Here is a 23,685-nt window from a genome sequence, read left to right as displayed (position 1 = left end):
TTACATCTGTATAAAATTTATATCACGCATGTAATCTATTATAGGCATATGATATAGAATATATATTACAGAGTTATATTCATATTTAATGTATACATCAAGTATATATCATATGTATGCTATATATGTAATAAATATATCTATTTTATGAAAAACCTTCCAGACATAAAGGGACTATGAGCAACAATATGTGTCACAACAGACACTGACAATAAATATGTCTTCTACTGTTACTATTTAAACGAAATTACATATGCAACTCTTTAAAATCACTTTTTATCCTGATGTAACTCCATATTTCATATTTTGATATTATTTATGTTACTATATTGTTTTGATTTATCGTATTTTACTAGTAGATATGATAATTCATAAACTTTATCGAATATAACAGGCATACACAATAGATCTATCTATGAAACAAAAACCTTGATTCTGCTATAGATAAAATTTCATGTCAGCTCCAACACACGTGGTCTAATGTTGACATAAAGGTGTCTATTCCAGGGACATGGAGAGGCTCCATCCATTGACTCATCCCGGGTCACCAGTGCCAGTTTTTCCTCATATTCTTTTTTGCCCCATTTCTAGTTTTCTTTTTCTGTTCCAGATTCCCACTTTTTTTCATGCTTGAAATTTTAGCTCTCCTCAAAGGCTGGGAAGAACTGCATATTGCAGGTGGGGTTTGGAGACTTTAGCTCAGCATGTAGAGCAGGGCTCAATGACAGCTGGGTGCCTTTTTTGGAAAGTGAAATGATACAAAGAAGTAGAATAAACCCTCCCGTGGCAGTCCACTTTCTGAGGTGCCAGCAGAGGCTGTTGGACCTTCTCCAGAGCCTTTGCACGCATCCTCTTCTCCTTAGCACCAAATTTGTGCTAGGAGGTGGTTGTCTGCTGCCAGCTGCGAGCAGCACAAGCACTGCTCTGTGCACTTGGCCATGGCTCCTGCCCTTCCTTCAGTCATCCTCTCCGAGAGCGATCCTTTTGAACGTCTTGTGCAGCACCCGGTAATCCCGCATTGCCTGGGTGTGGGCAGCCGGCTGCTGCGCCAGGTGATGGAAGAGATTGTATGTCCTACCCATTCTTACATCTGGGGGTAAATTGATGTCCTGAGGAAACCTCCGGTTACCCACAATGAAGTGCTGGAGGCATTTTTGTCACAAACATATATGCAGGCTGTCCCTGATATCCGTCAGTCGCTCCCGGAGATGTCCCCTGCTCCACGATGACACGGGCATGGCAATGAGCAGGTGCATGACAATGGTCTTCATGGTGTAGGTGGAGAAGCTGAAGCCCAGAACAAGATGGGAGAAGAACTGAAGGCATTTGAGGTGCGAGCTGTCAGGGGGGGCCTGCCTGGCAATGTACTTGAAGAACTCAGCCTCTGCCACAGCGTAATACAACTAATCACCTTACTTTGTAGCCGCAACATCCAAGCCTGCACCACAGCCTGTTAACTACATATCCAATTATAACTTGTTACTTGTATCAACAACAACCCTTTTTATACAGACATTGTTAACAACATTGCCCAAAAGTTTAAATTTGCTTTTTTTGTTCATAACAACACTGTTGCTGCTGCTGATGGCAGAGTGCTGCTGCGCAGAAGCTTTATATCTTCTCTTTCTGTATCCCACGTTCCTTCCCCTCTCTTTTCCTCGGGGACGTGAGGTAGTTTTCTGCTACTGCCTGTGAAGCCCACAAGCACAGCTGTACGCATGATCACCTCTTTCATGAGCCAATGAGCAGCACACTTGCGAGCTGACGCCGAATATCCTGGTACTCGCTCATCGCCTGAGAGTGGGCAGCTGGACACCGTGCCAGCTGATGGAAGAGATTGGGTGGCTCAGCTGCTGCAATGTCCAGGGGCAAGCTAATCTCCTGAGGCAATCTCTTGTTGCCTATGATAAAGTGGTTAAGGCATTTCTCCTCCAGAGAGCAGCGCAGGTTCACACTGATATCTCGCATGCGCTGCAAGAAATACTTCCTGCGCCATTGTGACACGGGGAGACCGTTCAGGAGATGCATGACGATGGTCTTCAGGGTGTAGTTGGAAAAGCCTGTGCCCAGCAGAAGGCGGCAGAAAAGCTGCAGACATCTCAGGTGCAAACTGTCAGGGGGGGCCTTCCTGGCAATGTGCATGAAGAACTTCACCTCTGCCACAGCATAAGTCTCAGGCCATAGAGTGCTTGGGGTGCGTGTTTCCCTAGGCTGGCTGCTCACGAATATGTCAGAGCCACCTCTCCGCACCCCGAACAGGATCTCAATCCTGAAGCTTTCTCCGCCACTGATCGCCTTGAATTGGCAGGAGTGTGTGGAGGGCAGCGGGATTAAATTCCGGTTTTGTAACTGAGGCAAAGGTGGCATGATTGCTTTCACCAGTTGCTGGAACCAGCGGGCAGTTTTCTGCACGTCCAGGTAGGAGTCGGTGCACAGGGTGTCTAGGAGGCTGGGATCCTGATTGCTCCTCAGCTCCTCCTCGGGGCTGTGCAGGAAGCACAGCATGTTCTCACCCTGCTGCTGCCTCGTGCAGGTGCACTCCAGCTGCACGCGGACACGGAAGTTCCTCACGTGCCTCTGCCCCTCACCGTCCAGCTCCAGGTGGAAGCTGTGGCCTCGGGGAGGAGTCATGGGTATGAGCACACGGTACACGACATCCTGCTCCCAGGGACTCCAACCTTCAAAGGCACTGCCCACCCCGATGGGTCGGTGCAGGACTGGGTAGAAACTGTCAAACAAGACATGCCCAAAGTAAATTGTATAATCGTCCATCAGGTCAGTTATCCACTCACAGACTCTCTGCAGGTCCTCTACAGGCCCCTCTATGCGCTCCATTATATCTTGTCCAACACGATCGTCAACATTGTCTTCTTCTTGGACTACATTTGCAACATCATTGTCATTGTTGTTTTCTGCAAGTGCAGCCCCATTGACAACATCATTTCCATCATTGTCATCTTCATTTCCAGCAACATTGCCAACTTCCTCTTCATTTGCACCATGGTTTTCTTCTTCATTCTCCTCTCTCCTCAGGCTGCTTTTCCACCCAATAATCCACAGCACCAAGACCAGGGCCAGGAGCACAGCAACAGCTAAGAGCTGCAAGTGTGGCATCTTCTTCTGGGAGAGCTGCTCCACCTGCTGCTCCAGCCGAAGCCTCTCCCATTCCAAGTACTTTGCACGCGCTTCCATGCGCCAATGTGCTTCCTCATCCAAACCATCACCCACGGGAGGCGGGTACTGGATGAGACCTTGCAAGAGCGCGAACAGGAACACGACTGGATCCATGGTCTGCAGGAGGAGGGAGAGAAGGCCTTGAGTGGGGAAGGGAGGGCGGGAACTACTGCTTGCTGCAGGGAGGACAGGATGCTCAGGGTTCTGGGCGCAGGAAGGACAGGGCCCCAGACAGCTGGCAGGCAGCAAGGGCTATCCCAGTGCCCCTGGAGCTGCAGCAGCAGCAGCAGCAGCCCTGTGGCCTGCCCAAGGCTCTCCCATGAGGGGCTGTCCCTGCCTGCAGGGGGAGAAGCCAGCCCCGGTTGCAGCGTTTCTGCCCCAGCCCTTGTCCCCAGCCCAGCCTCCCCGCCGTGTGTGTACTCACCGCTTGCCCAAGCAATAGAGGGCCAGCGTTAACCTGCTGGGGCCTTTTATTGCTTCCCCCTCTGTGACACGTCCCCTGTGATGTCACAGGTGCCAGAGCGCATCACAGACCAGCCAACCCCACCCTTTGTCCCCTCAGCCAACTCCTCCCTCAGGAACTCAGAAAGGCCCTGGTGCACTGCTTAAGGCTGCTTTTGAGGGAAGCTTCTTCAAATAACTCCCATTGTTTTCTCTTTTGGATTTATTTTCATCTGCCTTCCACTCACAATCTCATAGATATCCCTGTTGGAAGGCGCCCTTGAGGATCATTGAGTCTAAGCTTTGACTCCTCACGGGTTGAGCTACACTCAAATCTCAGAATCAGAGTGGTTGAAAAAGTCCCTGAAGATCCCACAGTGGGACCGCGAACCTAACACTGCCTACTCCTTTAAGAAATTGAGTCCTCAAATATTCCATGCCTTTTCAATCCCTTCAAGAGTGGGGACTCAGCTATTTCCCTAGGCAGCCACTTTCCACACTTGATAGTACTTTTGATGAAAGCAGTTTTTCTAAAATCCAATCTAAACATCTATATCTGATGCAACGTGAGGTCATTTTCCTTGTTCTTATTGCTTGTTTCCTTGTGTCACTGGACAAGTGGGATGTTCAGACATGCCCATTGTTAGCCAAAGATTTTGTCAACAGTTCATGTTTAAGAAATCACTCTGGCCCGCAAGTTCTAAAGATCAAATCTATTTATAAAATGAATTATTTATTAAATAAACAAGAGATAATAGATGAAAGATCTCGGAGTTACTTACTACTCAGTATAAAACTAAAAGGTACTAGACGTAGATTAAACCATAACAAACAATGTACAACATGAAGGTATCTATAGGAAAGCTTGTCAAAGAAACAGGAGTCAAATCTTACACACCACAGTGATGATGATGATAATTATTTGGATGTCTTTCACTTAACCTCCTCAGCAGTAATTGCAAAACAAGTGTCCTTGTCCACAAGAGAAACACCACACATTTCCAGAGAAATGTATAGAAAATTTCTGCTTTGTGAAAGTTTGGTATGGCTTTTGAGAGTTATAAAGTGAGGTGCCTGTCAGTGAGAAATCCAGCTTGTCTTTCCAGCTCTCACTTTAACAGTAAGATGTTTCTTGGCAGCTGGGAGATGCCAGCCCACTGTTAGCCCCACAGTGGCAAAAGAATTCACTGCAAGACTGTTATTCCTGTTTGAATTACCTGTCCAGGTAACAAACCACAGATCAGCTCTTGAGCAGAATGAGATGCCCTGCCACACCTGGGAGAAGAAATCAATCCCCACCCGGCTACAACCTCCCTTCAGGGAGCTGTAGGGAACTGTAAGGTCCCTCTGAGGCGCTTTTTCTCTCTGCTAAACACCCCCACTATTGCAGCGGGCAGTGTTCTGCGTGCCATGACCTTTCTGAAGAAGCCTCACAAAACACCTCGCCGTCTTTGCTCACACCGGGTGATTTCAGCTCTTTTATGATCCGGGCGACGCAGAAGAAGAAACGGGGTCTTTGTGGGGACTTCCAAGGTGAGCCTTTATTGAGCTTCTTCCTTGAGATGGTCCAGGGGCAAAGAGCCACTCAGGCTGGGAAAGCAGGGATTTACACAGGGATCTTGAGGGGCGGGACAGAACACTAGGGCCAACGGGATGAGGGCACAGGGGTGGAGTGAGGGGGAAGGGCCAATGGGATACATTAAATCTGCATGTCACAACAAGGCATGCTGGGAGAAGCCTTTATCCTCAACCTAAGTGGGTATGGCTTGAGAGGTTTTCCCTCCAGGGGAGTGCTGTGGATTCTTTCCCTCTTGGCCCACCAGCCTCCACACCCCACTTCCCTCAGCCCTCTTTCATCAGACTTGTGCTCTTATAGAAGTGTTTATAATAAAAAGGACTAGCATTTGTGGACATCAATGCCCTTCAAACTACATGCTCAGGGGCCCTTCTTAATTAGTTCCTGAGCTTGCTCTCCTACAACCCTTGGGAGTAGCTCTGCGGACAGTTTTTTCCATAACACCTAAGATTTTTTTTACTCAAGCACTTCTTGATTACTGTGCCCAAGACAGCATCAATCACCACTTCACCCACAAGAACATCTCTACAGACAAACTCCAGGTCTAGGAGGGCACTTTTCCTAGTTGGCTCCCACAGTACTCATGTCAAAAAGCTACTTTCAGTGTGTACTTCCAGAATTTTCTGGGCTTGTTCAGCTCTTCCCTATGATGTCTCCATTTGCAGCTAAGAAGTTGAGGTGCACCATGAGTACGACTTTGTGTGACTGATCAAGAGATTTCCTTTCATTCCTTAGAGCATTATCCACCAGTGTGATCATCCTGGCTCAGTGATCCCTTAGAGACTGAGTGAAGCTCACAGAGGGAATAGATTGTCTCACAAAAGGGATGGCAGACAGTGTCCAAGTGTGCTTTTACTCTAGAGGAAAGGTGTGGCAGCAATTCCCCCTGCTGATTGAGCAGTGCCTTCTCCATGTCCTGCATGCTCGGGTCTGTGTCAGATTTTGCCCAGGCAGTGTCTAAGGATGGGTAGCTCCTCCATACAGACCCCAGTGAACACAAGGAGGAATCTTAGTGATGCCTCTTGCATGGTCCCTGACCAGCTGCAGCTGCCAGCAAGAATTTCTGGGTCCATCTAAAATGGTCACCCTGGCTGTGACAGTGTTAGAGGAAAGGGGGATGAAAGCCATCTTCGTAGCCGCTGAAGTGTGACGACCCATGCTTAAGGGGAAGGAAGCGCTGAAGATTTGCGATCCAAATGAGTAACAAAAGTCAGGGGGTCCACAATCAGAAAACTTTATTACCTAACTACCCACTGGGCTTGGAAATCAATATGTTAGTCCCCTGACATGAGCACAAGGCAGTGGGTTGTGGATAAAGGGGTAGGGTTAAAGGGAAGAGAAGAAAAAGAGGGAGAGATGAATTAAAGAAAGAGAGAAAGAAAAAGACAAAGAAGAAAAGAGAGACAAAAAAAGAATACCCGTCCTGGTTCCAGTGTTGATCCAGTTAATGGAATGTCAATCCTGGCTGCAGTGCCAATCCCGGCAATAATCCTGAGTTCAGCATCAATCCAGCTGTGCTGGTCTGGTCTATGAGATGTCCAGGGTCCTGAGGGCACTTTCCAGGCTTGGGGGTTACCTTTTTATCGACAGGTTTCTCTGCCCTAAACACAGGTTTCCCACTTTCTATGTCAATTAATTACCATGTACAGTCTTTTCTTTCAGGCCTTCCTGGACATGGGGCAGAGGGCTTTGGTGCTTTTTGAGGGTCTTAATCCTACTCTATAGTCCACGCTCTCTTCTTGGCCTTATTCTTGTGCTTATGCTGTACTGTGCTGTGGCTCTTTCTCACTGAAAAGTGCTGCCCTATTTCCGCCTGGCCCCCCTTCTCCAGCCATATCTTGGTCTTTCTCATAGCATTTTAATACCAGCAGTCCTTGGCTATTACCAACAGTTCCTGGTTGGCTCCACTGCCATACAATTATCAATGTTAGAGACTCATTCATTGCTCCCTTATATTCTGAGAATCAAGAGCTCAAAAGGTCTCCCTTTGGACACTTTACAGTTGCAACAGAGTGGGATTTAGTCATAGGAATGTTCCATCATTCAGGTCTTTTCTCTGTAACTTTGTTTGAAGGTTTGTCAACAAGAATATTATTCCACTTGGGTTCTTAGTCAAAAAAAGTCAGCAAAGAAAAATAAATCAGCAAAGAAAAATAATTTTCCAAGGCTGTTCATTAAAAAAAAAAGAAAAAAAAATTGCGCTAATTAGACACCTGTTAGTTCCTGGGAACAAATAATGTTTCTGATACATTCAAAAGGAGCTTAATATAAATGGAGTTTGTCAAGGCTTAGGCCTAATGAGGGTTTCTCAGATTGTAGTGCAGCCAGGGGCAAGGGGAGTCCATCACCACAATCCGCCCTGCAATGGAAGTCAGCTTCTCTGGGCCTCCACATGGTAGTCATCTCTGGATGCTGTGCTGGGGAGACTGCCAAGACAACCCTGTTATGGACAGGCTTACAACGAAAACTTCAAAGTAACAAAAAAAAGCAGGCCAGTTAATTACAAACAAGTAAGCCTGTTTATTACAGACAGAACAACTGGAAGCCAAAGCCTCCAGCTAGTCTGGAGACTGTTTCAACAATTTAGTAATTGTACACCTAGGGGCATTTCTAAGGATACCAGCTCCAAGCAAAGACCTGGGTGTCACACACCCCAGGCCTTTTAAAGTCTCTCTCTTCTTCCCTTACTGGGGCGCTCAGGATCCGTGCTGTGATCGGTTTCTCTTTCTGTTGCTGATTGGCCCATAAGCTGGTGCAATCATTTTGAGATTCTTGCTTCCTATTGGCTGGTCTCTCCTCCAGTCTTAATCCAAGCTGTGGCTGTGCTCTATGATGTTATACTTCTAGAAGCTTCTCTGCCCCCCCTCCACAAAGATTGGCATTTCCTCCCTGGTTCCAGTCCCCTTTCAGGTGTATACAACAGTATTGATCTCTAATACAACTAATCACCTTACTTTGTAGCCACAACATCCAAGCCTGCACCACAGCCTGTTAACTACTTATCCAATTATAACTTGTTACTTGTATCAACAACAACCCTTTTTATACAGACATTGTTAACAACATTGCCCAAAAGTTTAAATTTTTATTTTTTGTTCATAACAACACTGTAGCTGCTGATGATAGCAGAGTGCTGCTGCGCAGAAGCTTTATATCTTCTCTTTCTGTATCCCACATTCCCCTCTCTTTTCCTCGGGGACGTGAGGTGGTTTTCTGCTACGTCTTGTGAAGCCCACAAGCACAGCTGTACGCATGATCACCTCTTTCAGCAGCCATTGAGCAGCACACTTGCGAGCTGACGCCGAACATCCTGGTACTCGCTCATCGCCTGAGAGTGGGCAGCTGGATACCGTGCCAGCTGATGGAAGAGATTGGGTGGCTCAGCTGCTGCAATGTCCAGGGGCAAGCTAATCTCCTGAGGCAATCTCTTGTTGCCTATGATAAAGTGGTTAAGGCATTTCTCCTCCAGAGAGCAGCGCAGGTTCACACTGATATCTCGCAGGTGCCGCAAGAAATACTTCCTGCACCATTGTGACACGGGGAGACTGTTCAGGAGGCGCATGACGATGGTCTTCAGGGTGTAGGTGGAAAAGCCTGTGCCCAGCAGAAGGCGGCAGAAAAGCTGCAGACATCTCAGGTTGACCAACATCTCTTGCAGCCTGCAACTCACCTCAGAGCAGTCAAAGAGTGTCAATAAGGACTGGAGGGATCACAGCGTTTTCTGGATGCAGCTCCAACCTTGGCAGAAATAAACCAACCTACAACCCCCTGGCATGAGGCTTTCCCACTACCACTGGTCCCACCAAAGCCAATTCTCCTGTCCCGAGGCTGAAGGTAGAAGTGAAGATGAGGAGAGTAAAGAGAAAAGCAGCTGCATAAGTTCGAGCACTAGAGTGAAGTTCCTTTTAATGACTTTATGAAATGACATTACCAAATACTCCTTGGGTTAAAAGTGGCTTCCCATCGCAGTAGTATGGACTTGTTTAGGTTGAAAAAGATCTCTAAGATTGTAGAGAGTCCACCCACAAACCTGACATTGACAAGTCGACTTTGAAACCATGTCCCCAGGTGCCACATCCACACATTCCATAAGAGTCTCCAGACATGACAATATCATTAATTCCACGGGCAGCCATGACAACTCTTAACAACCTTTTCAGAGGAGAAATTTGTCCTTAATACCCAATCTAAGCCCCCCCCTGACAGAAGTTGAGGCCATTTCCTCTTGTCCTCTCCCTTGTTTCCTGGGAGCAGAGCCTGACCCCCACCTGGGGTGTGGCTCCACACTTCTGTCAGGGAGTTGTAGAGAACAAGAAAGCCCCCCTGAGCCTCCTCTTCTCCATTCTCAGCCCCTCCAGCTCCCTCAGCTGCTCCTCATCAGACTTAATCACCAGACCCTTTCCTGTGCTCAGGCCTTTGCCACCACTGCTTTGGGACCTGTTGCAGCATTCCACACTCCACACAGGCATGTTTTTATCTAACCCTTTCTTGCTCTGAGTGAAAGATTAACCCCTTTTCTTTGCAGTGACCTAACTTGCAGTCTGATTGCTGGCTCTGCTTGTTTACTTCCCTTTTGCATCACCCTCACAAAAGAAGAAGTCACCATACTAAAGAAACTGCTGCTAGAGGGGAGTAGAGAAAGTCAGCAAGTACTTTGTGAGCAATTCCCATCCTTTATTCATCGGTGCGTATGATTTGGGCTAGCCAAACAGTTGGAAATGGTTGTTTCCCTCTTCCCCTGCTCAGGGTGCTTTAACAAGGGAAGACTGATGTTCTGGAGAGGGGAAGTGCGTCCGCAGCCATTCACTTGTTATGATTCTCCAGGGCCAGAGTGGAATACGTAAACCTCTGGCTCCAGCTAGAGGCCACTCATGGCTGGGTTTCTAAGCAGAACAGATCTCTCTTTATGAAGTATCACTCTGCTCCGTTAAGGTGTGTGGTACAATAGGCCCAGTATCTCATAGGGAACAAGAAGACAAGAGAATAGAGAAATTGCTGCTTCCCGGGAAGTGGCTGAACATTGCTCGTCTATGAGAAGTAGAGAATAAATGTTTTCTCTCCTTTACTTCTGCATGCACAAACTCAATTTTTTCACTTCAATTAACAGCCTTATCTCAACTGACTACTTGTTTTCCATTTTATGTTCTCTCCCCTGTCACACTAGGAAAGGGAGTGTGATGGAGTGGCTTAGTGACCACCTGGCATTCAGCCAAGGTGAACCCACTACACCCATTCTAAAAAAGGGTAGAAAGGAACACTCTGGAAATGACCAACCCATCAGCCTCATGTCAGTGCCTCGGAAGATCACGGAACACATCCTCCTTGAAGCTATGCTAAGGCACATGGAGAACAGGGAGGTGATTTGGGACAGCCGAGGGTGAGTCTTGCCCGACCTACGCAGTGGCCTTCAATGATGGATCGAGTACATGAAGGGACAAGGGGAAGGCTACAGGTGTCGTTTATCTGGACTACCGTAAAGCCTTTGACATGATCCCCAAAACATTCTCCCTAAATTTGAGAGAGGTGGATTTGGTGCCTGGACTGTTGGATGGATAAGAAATTGCATGCATGGTGCTTCCAGAGATCAACAGCTAAGAGTCAGGATGGACCTCCAAGTTCTGTTCTCTGAGCAATGTCTATTAATATCTTCATTAATCCTGTACACAGAGGTATCCTCAGCAGGTTTGCTGATGTCACCAAGCAGCAGCTGACACACCTGAAGAATGGAATGACTACTAAAGAGATGTGATGTGCTTGAGGAGTGGAACCATAGCAGTCTCATGTGGTTTAAAAAGATCAAGTATGAGGTGCTGCACCTGAGTCAGGGTAGGTCTCAGGATGCATCCAGGCACAGTCTGGCCCCAGGATGCAAAGAGGATGGGAGTTTCTGCCTGTCTGTGCCCTGTCAGCCTGTTGTGTAGGCCCCAAGGCAGCCAGGCTGTTACTACACCACTGTGTCCCTCGCTCTCTGTGCCCGGCACCTCCGGCCCTGCTGCCCTGCTCCCGGAGCCCTGTCCCCGGGCAGAGCCGTTCCCTGCCCGGGCACTGCCCCTTGGGGTGCTCCCTGCTGCGGCCTGGGCTGGCCCCAGAGCAGGGTCCCCCTGCGGGTGGCCCCGGGCGGGCCGCGTGTCCCCGGCCGGCTGTGCCCGGGCAGCTGCCTCAGCCGTGAGGGCTGCAGAGCTGCGGGAGCCCACGGCTCTCTGCCGGCCGCGCTGCAGAGCTCCCAGCTCCAGCTGGCAGGGCCTCAGCGCCCGCCCTGTGCCCTCCCGCAGGGACAGGCAGGCCAGGCCCTGCTTGCTGCCCTCATGGCGGCATTCCTGGCCCCTGCGCTCTCCAAGGGCTTCTCCAGGGGCACCCTCCTGCGGCCTTTGGGTCCCTGCACGGGAGCCGTGAGAGACCGGCACAGGGGCTGTTGGCAAGGGCCTGGAGGGACAGCGCCAGGGCCAGTGGCTTCCCACTGACAGAGGGCAGCCTTAGGCTGGAGCTGTGCAAGGACTTCTGCTCTCTGAGGCTGCTGAGCCTCTGGCCCACGCTGCCCACAGGAGCTGTGGCTGCCCCATCCCTGGCTGTGTTCCAGGCCAGCTTGGATGGGCCTTGGAGCAACCTGGCCTAGCGGAAGGTGTCCCTGCCCTTGGCAGCAGGGCTGGGACAAGACAATTTCTAAGCACCCTTCCAAGCCAAGGCATTCTGGGATTCTGTGATCAGAGGGGCTGGGGGTGGCTTGGCTTAATTTCGGCTAGAGATAATTCACCACTCTGAGTTTGGTTGAGTTCAAGGAGTCATGCTCATGAGCCCAGATTCACAGCCCGTGACATTTACCACTACTATAGGCCTGGCTGACATCAATAAAGTCTTGCACACTCCAGATTCTGCACAAATTGTCTTTTATTGACACCAGAGCAAAGCGTTTTCCAGTTTGCTACTTATAAATGCATTAACTCTAGAGCGGGAATATGGGTTGCAACAGATAGCAAGACTGGATATGGCTTTACATCTGTATAAAATTTATATCACGCATGTAATCTATTATAGGCATATGATATAGAATATATATTACAGAGTTATATTCATATTTAATGTATACATCAAGTATATATCATATGTATGCTATATATGTAATAAATATATCTATTTTATGAAAAACCTTCCAGACATAAAGGGACTATGAGCAACAATATGTGTCACAACAGACACTGACAATAAATATGTCTTCTACTGTTACTATTTAAACGAAATTACATATGCAACTCTTTAAAATCACTTTTTATCCTGATGTAACTCCATATTTCATATTTTGATATTATTTATGTTACTATATTGTTTTGATTTATCGTATTTTACTAGTAGATATGATAATTCATAAACTTTATCGAATATAACAGGCATACACAATAGATCTATCTATGAAACAAAAACCTTGATTCTGCTATAGATAAAATTTCATGTCAGCTCCAACACACGTGGTCTAATGTTGACATAAAGGTGTCTCTTCCAGGGACATGGAGAGGCTCCATCCATTGACTCATCCCGGGTCACCAGTGCCAGTTTTTCCTCATATTCTTTTTTGCCCCATTTCTAGTTTTCTTTTTCTGTTCCAGATTCCCACTTTTTTTCATGCTTGAAATTTTAGCTCTCCTCAAAGGCTGGGAAGAACTGCATATTGCAGGTGGGGTTTGGAGACTTTAGCTCAGCATGTAGAGCAGGGCTCAATGACAGCTGGGTGCCTTTTTTGGAAAGTGAAATGATACAAAGAAGTAGAATAAACCCTCCCGTGGCAGTCCACTTTCTGAGGTGCCAGCAGAGGCTGTTGGACCTTCTCCAGAGCCTTTGCACGCATCCTCTTCTCCTTAGCACCAAATTTGTGCTAGGAGGTGGTTGTCTGCTGCCAGCTGCGAGCAGCACAAGCACTGCTCTGTGCACTTGGCCATGGCTCCTGCCCTTCCTTCAGTCATCCTCTCCGAGAGCGATCCTTTTGAACGTCTTGTGCAGCACCCGGTAATCCCGCATTGCCTGGGTGTGGGCAGCCGGCTGCTGCGCCAGGTGATGGAAGAGATTGTATGTCCTACCCATTCTTACATCTGGGGGTAAATTGATGTCCTGAGGAAACCTCCGGTTACCCACAATGAAGTGCTGGAGGCATTTTTGTCACAAACATATATGCAGGCTGTCCCTGATATCCGTCAGTCGCTCCCGGAGATGTCCCCTGCTCCACGATGACACGGGCATGGCAATGAGCAGGTGCATGACAATGGTCTTCATGGTGTAGGTGGAGAAGCTGAAGCCCAGAACAAGATGGGAGAAGAACTGAAGGCATTTGAGGTGCGAGCTGTCAGGGGGGGCCTGCCTGGCAATGTACTTGAAGAACTCAGCCTCTGCCACAGCGTAATACAACTAATCACCTTACTTTGTAGCCGCAACATCCAAGCCTGCACCACAGCCTGTTAACTACATATCCAATTATAACTTGTTACTTGTATCAACAACAACCCTTTTTATACAGACATTGTTAACAACATTGCCCAAAAGTTTAAATTTGCTTTTTTTGTTCATAACAACACTGTTGCTGCTGCTGATGGCAGAGTGCTGCTGCGCAGAAGCTTTATATCTTCTCTTTCTGTATCCCACGTTCCTTCCCCTCTCTTTTCCTCGGGGACGTGAGGTAGTTTTCTGCTACTGCCTGTGAAGCCCACAAGCACAGCTGTACGCATGATCACCTCTTTCATGAGCCAATGAGCAGCACACTTGCGAGCTGACGCCGAATATCCTGGTACTCGCTCATCGCCTGAGAGTGGGCAGCTGGACACCGTGCCAGCTGATGGAAGAGATTGGGTGGCTCAGCTGCTGCAATGTCCAGGGGCAAGCTAATCTCCTGAGGCAATCTCTTGTTGCCTATGATAAAGTGGTTAAGGCATTTCTCCTCCAGAGAGCAGCGCAGGTTCACACTGATATCTCGCATGCGCTGCAAGAAATACTTCCTGCGCCATTGTGACACGGGGAGACCGTTCAGGAGATGCATGACGATGGTCTTCAGGGTGTAGTTGGAAAAGCCTGTGCCCAGCAGAAGGCGGCAGAAAAGCTGCAGACATCTCAGGTGCAAACTGTCAGGGGGGGCCTTCCTGGCAATGTGCATGAAGAACTTCACCTCTGCCACAGCATAAGTCTCAGGCCATAGAGTGCTTGGGGTGCGTGTTTCCCTAGGCTGGCTGCTCACGAATATGTCAGAGCCACCTCTCCGCACCCCGAACAGGATCTCAATCCTGAAGCTTTCTCCGCCACTGATCGCCTTGAATTGGCAGGAGTGTGTGGAGGGCAGCGGGATTAAATTCCGGTTTTGTAACTGAGGCAAAGGTGGCATGATTGCTTTCACCAGTTGCTGGAACCAGCGGGCAGTTTTCTGCACGTCCAGGTAGGAGTCGGTGCACAGGGTGTCTAGGAGGCTGGGATCCTGATTGCTCCTCAGCTCCTCCTCGGGGCTGTGCAGGAAGCACAGCATGTTCTCACCCTGCTGCTGCCTCGTGCAGGTGCACTCCAGCTGCACGCGGACACGGAAGTTCCTCACGTGCCTCTGCCCCTCACCGTCCAGCTCCAGGTGGAAGCTGTGGCCTCGGGGAGGAGTCATGGGTATGAGCACACGGTACACGACATCCTGCTCCCAGGGACTCCAACCTTCAAAGGCACTGCCCACCCCGATGGGTCGGTGCAGGACTGGGTAGAAACTGTCAAACAAGACATGCCCAAAGTAAATTGTATAATCGTCCATCAGGTCAGTTATCCACTCACAGACTCTCTGCAGGTCCTCTACAGGCCCCTCTATGCGCTCCATTATATCTTGTCCAACACGATCGTCAACATTGTCTTCTTCTTGGACTACATTTGCAACATCATTGTCATTGTTGTTTTCTGCAAGTGCAGCCCCATTGACAACATCATTTCCATCATTGTCATCTTCATTTCCAGCAACATTGCCAACTTCCTCTTCATTTGCACCATGGTTTTCTTCTTCATTCTCCTCTCTCCTCAGGCTGCTTTTCCACCCAATAATCCACAGCACCAAGACCAGGGCCAGGAGCACAGCAACAGCTAAGAGCTGCAAGTGTGGCATCTTCTTCTGGGAGAGCTGCTCCACCTGCTGCTCCAGCCGAAGCCTCTCCCATTCCAAGTACTTTGCACGCGCTTCCATGCGCCAATGTGCTTCCTCATCCAAACCATCACCCACGGGAGGCGGGTACTGGATGAGACCTTGCAAGAGCGCGAACAGGAACACGACTGGATCCATGGTCTGCAGGAGGAGGGAGAGAAGGCCTTGAGTGGGGAAGGGAGGGCGGGAACTACTGCTTGCTGCAGGGAGGACAGGATGCTCAGGGTTCTGGGCGCAGGAAGGACAGGGCCCCAGACAGCTGGCAGGCAGCAAGGGCTATCCCAGTGCCCCTGGAGCTGCAGCAGCAGCAGCAGCAGCCCTGTGGCCTGCCCAAGGCTCTCCCATGAGGGGCTGTCCCTGCCTGCAGGGGGAGAAGCCAGCCCCGGTTGCAGCGTTTCTGCCCCAGCCCTTGTCCCCAGCCCAGCCTCCCCGCCGTGTGTGTACTCACCGCTTGCCCAAGCAATAGAGGGCCAGCGTTAACCTGCTGGGGCCTTTTATTGCTTCCCCCTCTGTGACACGTCCCCTGTGATGTCACAGGTGCCAGAGCGCATCACAGACCAGCCAACCCCACCCTTTGTCCCCTCAGCCAACTCCTCCCTCAGGAACTCAGAAAGGCCCTGGTGCACTGCTTAAGGCTGCTTTTGAGGGAAGCTTCTTCAAATAACTCCCATTGTTTTCTGTTTTGGATTTATTTTCATCTGCCTTCCACTCACAATCTCATAGATATCCCTGTTGGAAGGCGCCCTTGAGGATCATTGAGTCTAAGCTTTGACTCCTCACGGGTTGAGCTACACTCAAATCTCAGAATCAGAGTGGTTGAAAAAGTCCCTGAAGATCCCACAGTGGGACCGCGAACCTAACACTGCCTACTCCTTTAAGAAATTGAGTCCTCAAATATTCCATGCCTTTTCAATCCCTTCAAGAGTGGGGACTCAGCTATTTCCCTAGGCAGCCACTTTCCACACTTGATAGTACTTTTGATGAAAGCAGTTTTTCTAAAATCCAATCTAAACATCTATATCTGATGCAACGTGAGGTCATTTTCCTTGTTCTTATTGCTTGTTTCCTTGTGTCACTGGACAAGTGGGATGTTCAGACATGCCCATTGTTAGCCAAAGATTTTGTCAACAGTTCATGTTTAAGAAATCACTCTGGCCCGCAAGTTCTAAAGATCAAATCTATTTATAAAATGAATTATTTATTAAATAAACAAGAGATAATAGATCAAAGATCTCGGAGTTACTTACTACTCAGTATAAAACTAAAAGGTACTAGACGTAGATTAAACCATAACAAACAATGTACAACATGAAGGTATCTATATGAAAGCTTGTCAAAGAAACAGGAGTCAAATCTTACACACCACAGTGATGATGATGATAATTATTTGGATGTCTTTCACTTAACCTCCTCAGCAGTAATTGCAAAACAAGTGTCCTTGTCCACAAGAGAAACACCACACATTTCCAGAGAAATGTATAGAAAATTTCTGCTTTGTGAAAGTTTGGTATGGCTTTTGAGAGTTATAAAGTGAGGTGCCTGTCAGTGAGAAATCCAGCTTGTCTTTCCAGCTCTCACTTTAACAGTAAGATGTTTCTTGGCAGCTGGGAGATGCCAGCCCACTGTTAGCCCCACAGTGGCAAAAGAATTCACTGCAAGACTGTTATTCCTGTTTGAATTACCTGTCCAGGTAACAAACCACAGATCAGCTCTTGAGCAGAATGAGATGCCCTGCCACACCTGGGAGAAGAAATCAATCCCCACCCGGCTACAACCTCCCTTCAGGGAGCTGTAGGGAACTGTAAGGTCCCTCTGAGGCGCTTTTTCTCTCTGCTAAACACCCCCACTATTGCAGCGGGCAGTGTTCTGCGTGCCATGACCTTTCTGAAGAAGCCTCACAAAACACCTCGCCGTCTGTGCTCACACCGGGTGATTTCAGCTCTTTTATGATCCGGGCGACGCAGAAGAAGAAACGGGGTCTTTGTGGGGACTTCCAAGGTGAGCCTTTATTGAGCTTCTTCCTTGAGATGGTCCAGGGGCAAAGAGCCACTCAGGCTGGGAAAGCAGGGATTTACACAGGGATCTTGAGGGGCGGGACAGAACACTAGGGCCAACGGGATGAGGGCACAGGGGTGGAGTGAGGGGGAAGGGCCAATGGGATACATTAAATCTGCATGTCACAACAAGGCATGCTGGGAGAAGCCTTTATCCTCAACCTAAGTGGGTATGGCTTGAGAGGTTTTCCCTCCAGGGGAGTGCTGTGGATTCTTTCCCTCTTGGCCCACCAGCCTCCACACCCCACTTCCCTCAGCCCTCTTTCATCAGACTTGTGCTCTTATAGAAGTGTTTCTAATAAAAAGGACTAGCATTTGTGGACATCAATGCCCTTCAAACTACATGCTCAGGGGCCCTTCTTAATTAGTTCCTGAGCTTGCTCTCCTACAACCCTTGGGAGTAGCTCTGCGGACAGTTTTTTCCATAACACCTAAGATTTTTTTTACTCAAGCACTTCTTGATTACTGTGCCCAAGACAGCATCAATCACCACTTCACCCACAAGAACATCTCTACAGACAAACTCCAGGTCTAGGAGGGCACTTTTCCTAGTTGGCTCCCACAGTACTCATGTCAAAAAGCTACTTTCAGTGTGTACTTCCAGAATTTTCTGGGCTTGTTCAGCTCTTCCCTATGATGTCTCCATTTGCAGCTAAGAAGTTGAGGTGCACCATGAGTATGACTTTGTGTGACTGATCAAGAGATTTCCTTTCATTCCTTAGAGCATTATCCACCAGTGTCATCATCCTGGCTCAGTGATCCCTTAGAGACTGAGTGAAGCTCACAGAGGGAATAGATTGTCTCACAAAAGGGATGGCAGACAGTGTCCAAGTGTGCTTTTACTCTAGAGGAAAGGTGTGGCAGCAATTCCCCCTGCTGATTGAGCAGTGCCTTCTCCATGTCCTGCATGCTCGGGTCTGTGTCAGATTTTGCCCAGGCAGTGTCTAAGGATGGGTAGCTCCTCCATACAGACCCCAGTGAACACAAGGAGGAATCTTAGCGATGCCTCTTGCATGGTCCCTGACCAGCTGCAGCTGCCAGCAAGAATTTCTGGGTCCATCTAAAATGGTCACCCTGGCTGTGACAGTGTTAGAGGAAAGGGGGATGAAAGCCATCTTCGTAGCCGCTGAAGTGTGACGACCCATGCTTAAGGGGAAGGAAGCGCTGAAGATTTGCGATCCAAATGAGTAACAAAAGTCAGGGGGTCCACAATCAGAAAACTTTATTACCTAACTACCCACTGGGCTTGGAAATCAATATGTTAGTCCCCTGACATGAGCACAAGGCAGTGGGTTGTGGATAAAGGGGTAGGGTTAAAGGGAAGAGAAGAAAAAGAGGGAGAGATGAATTAAAGAAAGAGAGAAAGAAAAAGACAAAGAAGAAAAGAGAGACAAAAAAAGAATACCCGTCCTGGTTCCAGTGTTGATCCAGTTAATGGAATGTCAATCCTGGCTGCAGTGCCAATCCCGGCAATAATCCTGAGTTCAGCATCAATCCAGCTGTGCTGGTCTGGTCTATGAGATGTCCAGGGTCCTGAGGGCACTTTCCAGGCTTGGGGGTTACCTTTTTATCGACAGGTTTCTCTGCCCTAAACACAGGTTTCCCACTTTCTATGTCAATTAATTACCATGTACAGTCTTTTCTTTCAGGCCTTCCTGGACATGGGGCAGAGGGCTTTGGTGCTTTTTGAGGGTCTTAATCCTACTCTATAGTCCACGCTCTCTTCTTGGCCTTATTCTTGTGCTTATGCTGTACTGTGCTGTGGCTCTTTCTCACTGAAAAGTGCTGCCCTGTTTCCGCCTGGCCCCCCTTCTCCAGCCATATCTTGGTCTTTCTCACAGCATTTTAATACCAGCAGTCCTTGGCTATTACCAACAGTTCCTGGTTGGCTCCACTGCCATACAATTATCAATGTTAGAGACTCACTCATTGCTCCCTTATATTCTGAGAATCAAGAGCTCAAAAGGTCTCCCTTTGGACACTTTACAGTTGCAACAGAGTGGGATTTAGTCATAGGACTGTTCCATCATTCAGGTCTTTTCTCTGTAACTTTGTTTGAAGGTTTGTCAACAAGAATATTATTCCACTTGGGTTCTTAGTCAAAAAAAGTCAGCAAAGAAAAATAAATCAGCAAAGAAAAATAATTTTCCAAGGCTGTTCATTAAAAAAAAAAGAAAAAAAAAATTGCGCTAATTAGACACCTGTTAGTTCCTGGGAACAAATAATGTTTCTGATACATTCAAAAGGAGCTTAATATAAATGGAGTTTGTCAAGGCTTAGGCCTAATGAGGGTTTCTCAGATTGTAGTGCAGCCAGGGGCAAGGGGAGTCCATCACCACAATCCGCCCTGCAATGGAAGTCAGCTTCTCTGGGCCTCCACACGGTAGTCATCTCTGGATGCTGTGCTGGGGAGACTGCCAAGACAACCCTGTTATGGACAGGCTTACAACGAAAACTTCAAAGTAACAAAAAAAAGCAGGCCAGTTAATTACAAACAAGTAAGCCTGTTTATTACAGACAGAACAACTGGAAGCCAAAGCCTCCAGCTAGTCTGGAGACTGTTTCAACAATTTAGTAATTGTACACCTAGGGGCATTTCTAAGGATACCAGCTCCAAGCAAAGACCTGGGTGTCACACACCCCAGGCCTTTTAAAGTCTCTCTCTTCTTCCCTTACTGGGGCGCTCAGGATCCGTGCTGTGATCGGTTTCTTTTTCTGTTGCTGCTTGGCCCATAAGCTGGTGCAATCATTTTGAGATTCTTGCTTCTTATTGGCTGGTCTCTCCTCCAGTCTTGATCCAAGCTGTGGCTGTGCTCTACGATGTTATACTTCTAGAAGCTTCTCTGCCCCCCCTCCACAAAGATTGGCATTTCCTCCCTGGTTCCAGTCCCCTTTCAGGTGTATACAACAGTATTGATCTCTAATACAACTAATCACCTTACTTTGTAGCCACAACATCCAAGCCTGCACCACAGCCTGTTAACTACTTATCCAATTATAACTTGTTACTTGTATCAACAACAACCCTTTTTATACAGACATTGTTAACAACATTGCCCAAAAGTTTAAATTTTTATTTTTTGTTCATAACAACACTGTAGCTGCTGATGATGGCAGAGTGCTGCTGCGCAGAAGCTTTATATCTTCTCTTTCTGTATCCCACGTTCCCCTCTCTTTTCCTCAGGGACGTGAGGTGGTTTTCTGCTACTGCCTGTGAAGCCCACAAGCACAGCTGTACGCATGATCACCTCTTTCAGCAGCCATTGAGCAGCACACTTGCGAGCTGACGCCGAACATCCTGGTACTCGCTGATGGCCTGAGAGTGGGCAGCTGGACACCGTGCCAGCTGATGGAAGAGATTGGGTGGCTCAGCTGCTGCAATGTCCAGGGGCAAGCTAATCTCCTGAGGCAATCTCTTGTTGCCTATGATAAAGTGGTTAAGGCATTTCTCCTCCAGAGAGCAGCGCAGGTTCACACTGATATCTCGCATGCGCTGCAAGAAATACTTCCTGCGCCATTGTGACACGGGGAGACCGTTCAGGAGATGCATGACGATGGTCTTCAGGGTGTAGGTGGAAAAGCCTGTGCCCAGCAGAAGGCGGCAGAAAAGCTGCAGACATCTCAGGTTGACCAACATCTTTTGCAGCCTGCAACTCACCTCAGAGCAGTCAAAGAGTGTCAATAAGGACTGGAGGGATCACAGCGTTTTCTGGATGCAGCTCCAACCTTGGCAGAAATAAACCAACCTACAACCCCCTGGCATGAGGCTTTCCCACTACCACTGGTCCCACCAAAGCCAATTCTCCTGTCCTGAGGCTGAAGGTAGAAGTGAAGATGAGGAGAGTAAAGAGAAAAGCAGCTGCATAAGTTCGAGCACTAGAGTGAAGTTCCTTTTAATGACTTTATGAAATGACATTACCAAATACTCCTTGGGTTAAAAGTGGCTTCCCATCGCAGTAGTATGGACTTGTTTAGGTTGAAAAAGATCTCTAAGATTGTAGAGAGTCCACCCACAAACCTGACATTGACAAGTCGACTTTGAAACCATGTCCCCAGGTGCCACATCCACACATTCCATAAGAGTCTCCAGACATGACAATATCATTAATTCCACGGGCAGCCATGACAACTCTTAACAACCTTTTCAGAGGAGAAATTTGTCCTTAATACCCAATCTAAGCCCCCCCCTGACAGAAGTTGAGGCCATTTCCTCTTGTCCTCTCCCTTGTTTCCTGGGAGCAGAGCCTGACCCCCACCTGGGGTGTGGCTCCACACTTCTGTCAGGGAGTTGTAGAGAACAAGAAAGCCCCCCTGAGCCTCCTCTTCTCCATTCTCAGCCCCTCCAGCTCCCTCAGCTGCTCCTCATCAGACTTAATCACCAGACCCTTTCCTGTGCTCAGGCCTTTGCCACCACTGCTTTGGGACCTGTTGCAGCATTCCACACTCCACACAGGCATGTTTTTATCTAACCCTTTCTTGCTCTGAGTGAAAGATTAACCCCTTTTCTTTGCAGTGACCTAACTTGCAGTCTGATTGCTGGCTCTGCTTGTTTACTTCCCTTTTGCATCACCCTCACAAAAGAAGAAGTCACCATACTAAAGAAACTGCTGCTAGAGGGGAGTAGAGAAAGTCAGCAAGTACTTTGTGAGCAATTCCCATCCTTTATTCATCGGTGCGTATGATTTGGGCTAGCCAAACAGTTGGAAATGGTTGTTTCCCTCTTCCCCTGCTCAGGGTGCTTTAACAAGGGAAGACTGATGTTCTGGAGAGGGGAAGTGCGTCCGCAGCCATTCACTTGTTATGATTCTCCAGGGCCAGAGTGGAATACGTAAACCTCTGGCTCCAGCTAGAGGCCACTCATGGCTGGGTTTCTAAGCAGAACAGATCTCTCTTTATGAAGTATCACTCTGCTCCGTTAAGGTGTGTGGTACAATAGGCCCAGTATCTCATAGGGAACAAGAAGACAAGAGAATAGAGAAATTGCTGCTTCCCGGGAAGTGGCTGAACATTGCTCGTCTATGAGAAGTAGAGAATAAATGTTTTCTCTCCTTTACTTCTGCATGCACAAACTCAATTTTTTCACTTCAATTAACAGCCTTATCTCAACTGACTACTTGTTTTCCATTTTATGTTCTCTCCCCTGTCACACTAGGAAAGGGAGTGTGATGGAGTGGCTTAGTGACCACCTGGCATTCAGCCAAGGTGAACCCACTACACCCATTCTAAAAAAGGGTAGAAAGGAACACTCTGGAAATGACCAACCCATCAGCCTCATGTCAGTGCCTCGGAAGATCACGGAACACATCCTCCTTGAAGCTATGCTAAGGCACATGGAGAACAGGGAGGTGATTTGGGACAGCCGAGGGTGAGTCTTGCCCGACCTACCCAGTGGCCTTCAATGATGGATCGAGTACATGAAGGGACAAGGGGAAGGCTACAGGTGTCATTTATCTGGACTACCGTAAAGCCTTTGACATGATCCCCAAAACATTCTCCCTAAATTTGAGAGAGGTGGATTTGGTGCCTGGACTGTTGGATGGATAAGAAATTGCATGCATGGTGCTTCCAGAGATCAACAGCTAAGAGTCAGGATGGACCTCCAAGTTCTGTTCTCTGAGCAATGTCTATTAATATCTTCATTAATCCTGTACACAGAGGTATCCTCAGCAGGTTTGCTGATGTCACCAAGCAGCAGCTGACACACCTGAAGAATGGAATGACTACTAAAGAGATGTGATGTGCTTGAGGAGTGGAACCATAGCAGTCTCATGTGGTTTAAAAAGATCAAGTATGAGGTGCTGCACCTGAGTCAGGGTAGGTCTCAGGATGCATCCAGGCACAGTCTGGCCCCAGGATGCAAAGAGGATGGGAGTTTCTGCCTGTCTGTGCCCTGTCAGCCTGTTGTGTAGGCCCCAAGGCAGCCAGGCTGTTACTACACCACTGTGTCCCTCGCTCTCTGTGCCCGGCACCTCCGGCCCTGCTGCCCTGCTCCCGGAGCCCTGTCCCCGGGCAGAGCCGTTCCCTGCCCGGGCACTGCCCCTTGGGGTGCTCCCTGCTGCGGCCTGGGCTGGCCCCAGAGCAGGGTCCCCCTGCGGGTGGCCCCGGGCGGGCCGCGTGTCCCCGGCCGGCTGTGCCCGGGCAGCTGCCTCAGCCGTGAGGGCTGCAGAGCTGCGGGAGCCCACGGCTCTCTGCCGGCCGCGCTGCAGAGCTCCCAGCTCCAGCTGGCAGGGCCTCAGCGCCCGCCCTGTGCCCTCCCGCAGGGACAGGCAGGCCAGGCCCTGCTTGCTGCCCTCATGGCGGCA

At 48.6% G+C, this 23,685-nt stretch overlaps 2 protein-coding genes across 2 annotated transcripts; both read right to left on the bottom strand.

Annotated features, from left to right (window-relative positions):
• Window positions 1-647: 647 nt before the first annotated feature.
• On the bottom strand, window positions 648-2,868 carry LOC140681938 (inositol 1,4,5-trisphosphate receptor-interacting protein-like 1). Its single transcript, XM_072922657.1, has one exon. The coding sequence runs from the start codon at window positions 2,833-2,835 to the stop codon at window positions 1,732-1,734; it is 1,104 nt and encodes a 367-aa protein (XP_072778758.1). The 5' UTR covers window positions 2,836-2,868; the 3' UTR covers window positions 648-1,731.
• Window positions 2,869-12,816: 9,948 nt separating this feature from the next.
• Window positions 12,817-15,047, bottom strand: LOC140681939 (inositol 1,4,5-trisphosphate receptor-interacting protein-like 1). The gene has a single exon (XM_072922658.1). The coding sequence runs from the start codon at window positions 15,012-15,014 to the stop codon at window positions 13,911-13,913; it is 1,104 nt and encodes a 367-aa protein (XP_072778759.1). The 5' UTR covers window positions 15,015-15,047; the 3' UTR covers window positions 12,817-13,910.
• Between the last annotated feature and the right edge of the window lie 8,638 nt (window positions 15,048-23,685).

Source organism: Taeniopygia guttata, chromosome Z, assembly GCF_048771995.1.
Source record: "Taeniopygia guttata chromosome Z, bTaeGut7.mat, whole genome shotgun sequence".
In the NCBI taxonomy this organism is placed as follows: Eukaryota; Metazoa; Chordata; class Aves; order Passeriformes; family Estrildidae; genus Taeniopygia; species Taeniopygia guttata.
This window is presented reverse-complemented; position numbering and strand designations above follow the sequence as displayed.

Excerpts from the sequence above, each read along its gene's own strand:
- LOC140681938 (XM_072922657.1), bottom strand. The coding sequence starts at position 2,835 with ATGGAGCGCATAGAGGGGCCTGTAGAGGACCTGCAGAGAGTCTGTGAG.
- LOC140681939 (XM_072922658.1), bottom strand. The coding sequence starts at position 15,014 with ATGGAGCGCATAGAGGGGCCTGTAGAGGACCTGCAGAGAGTCTGTGAG.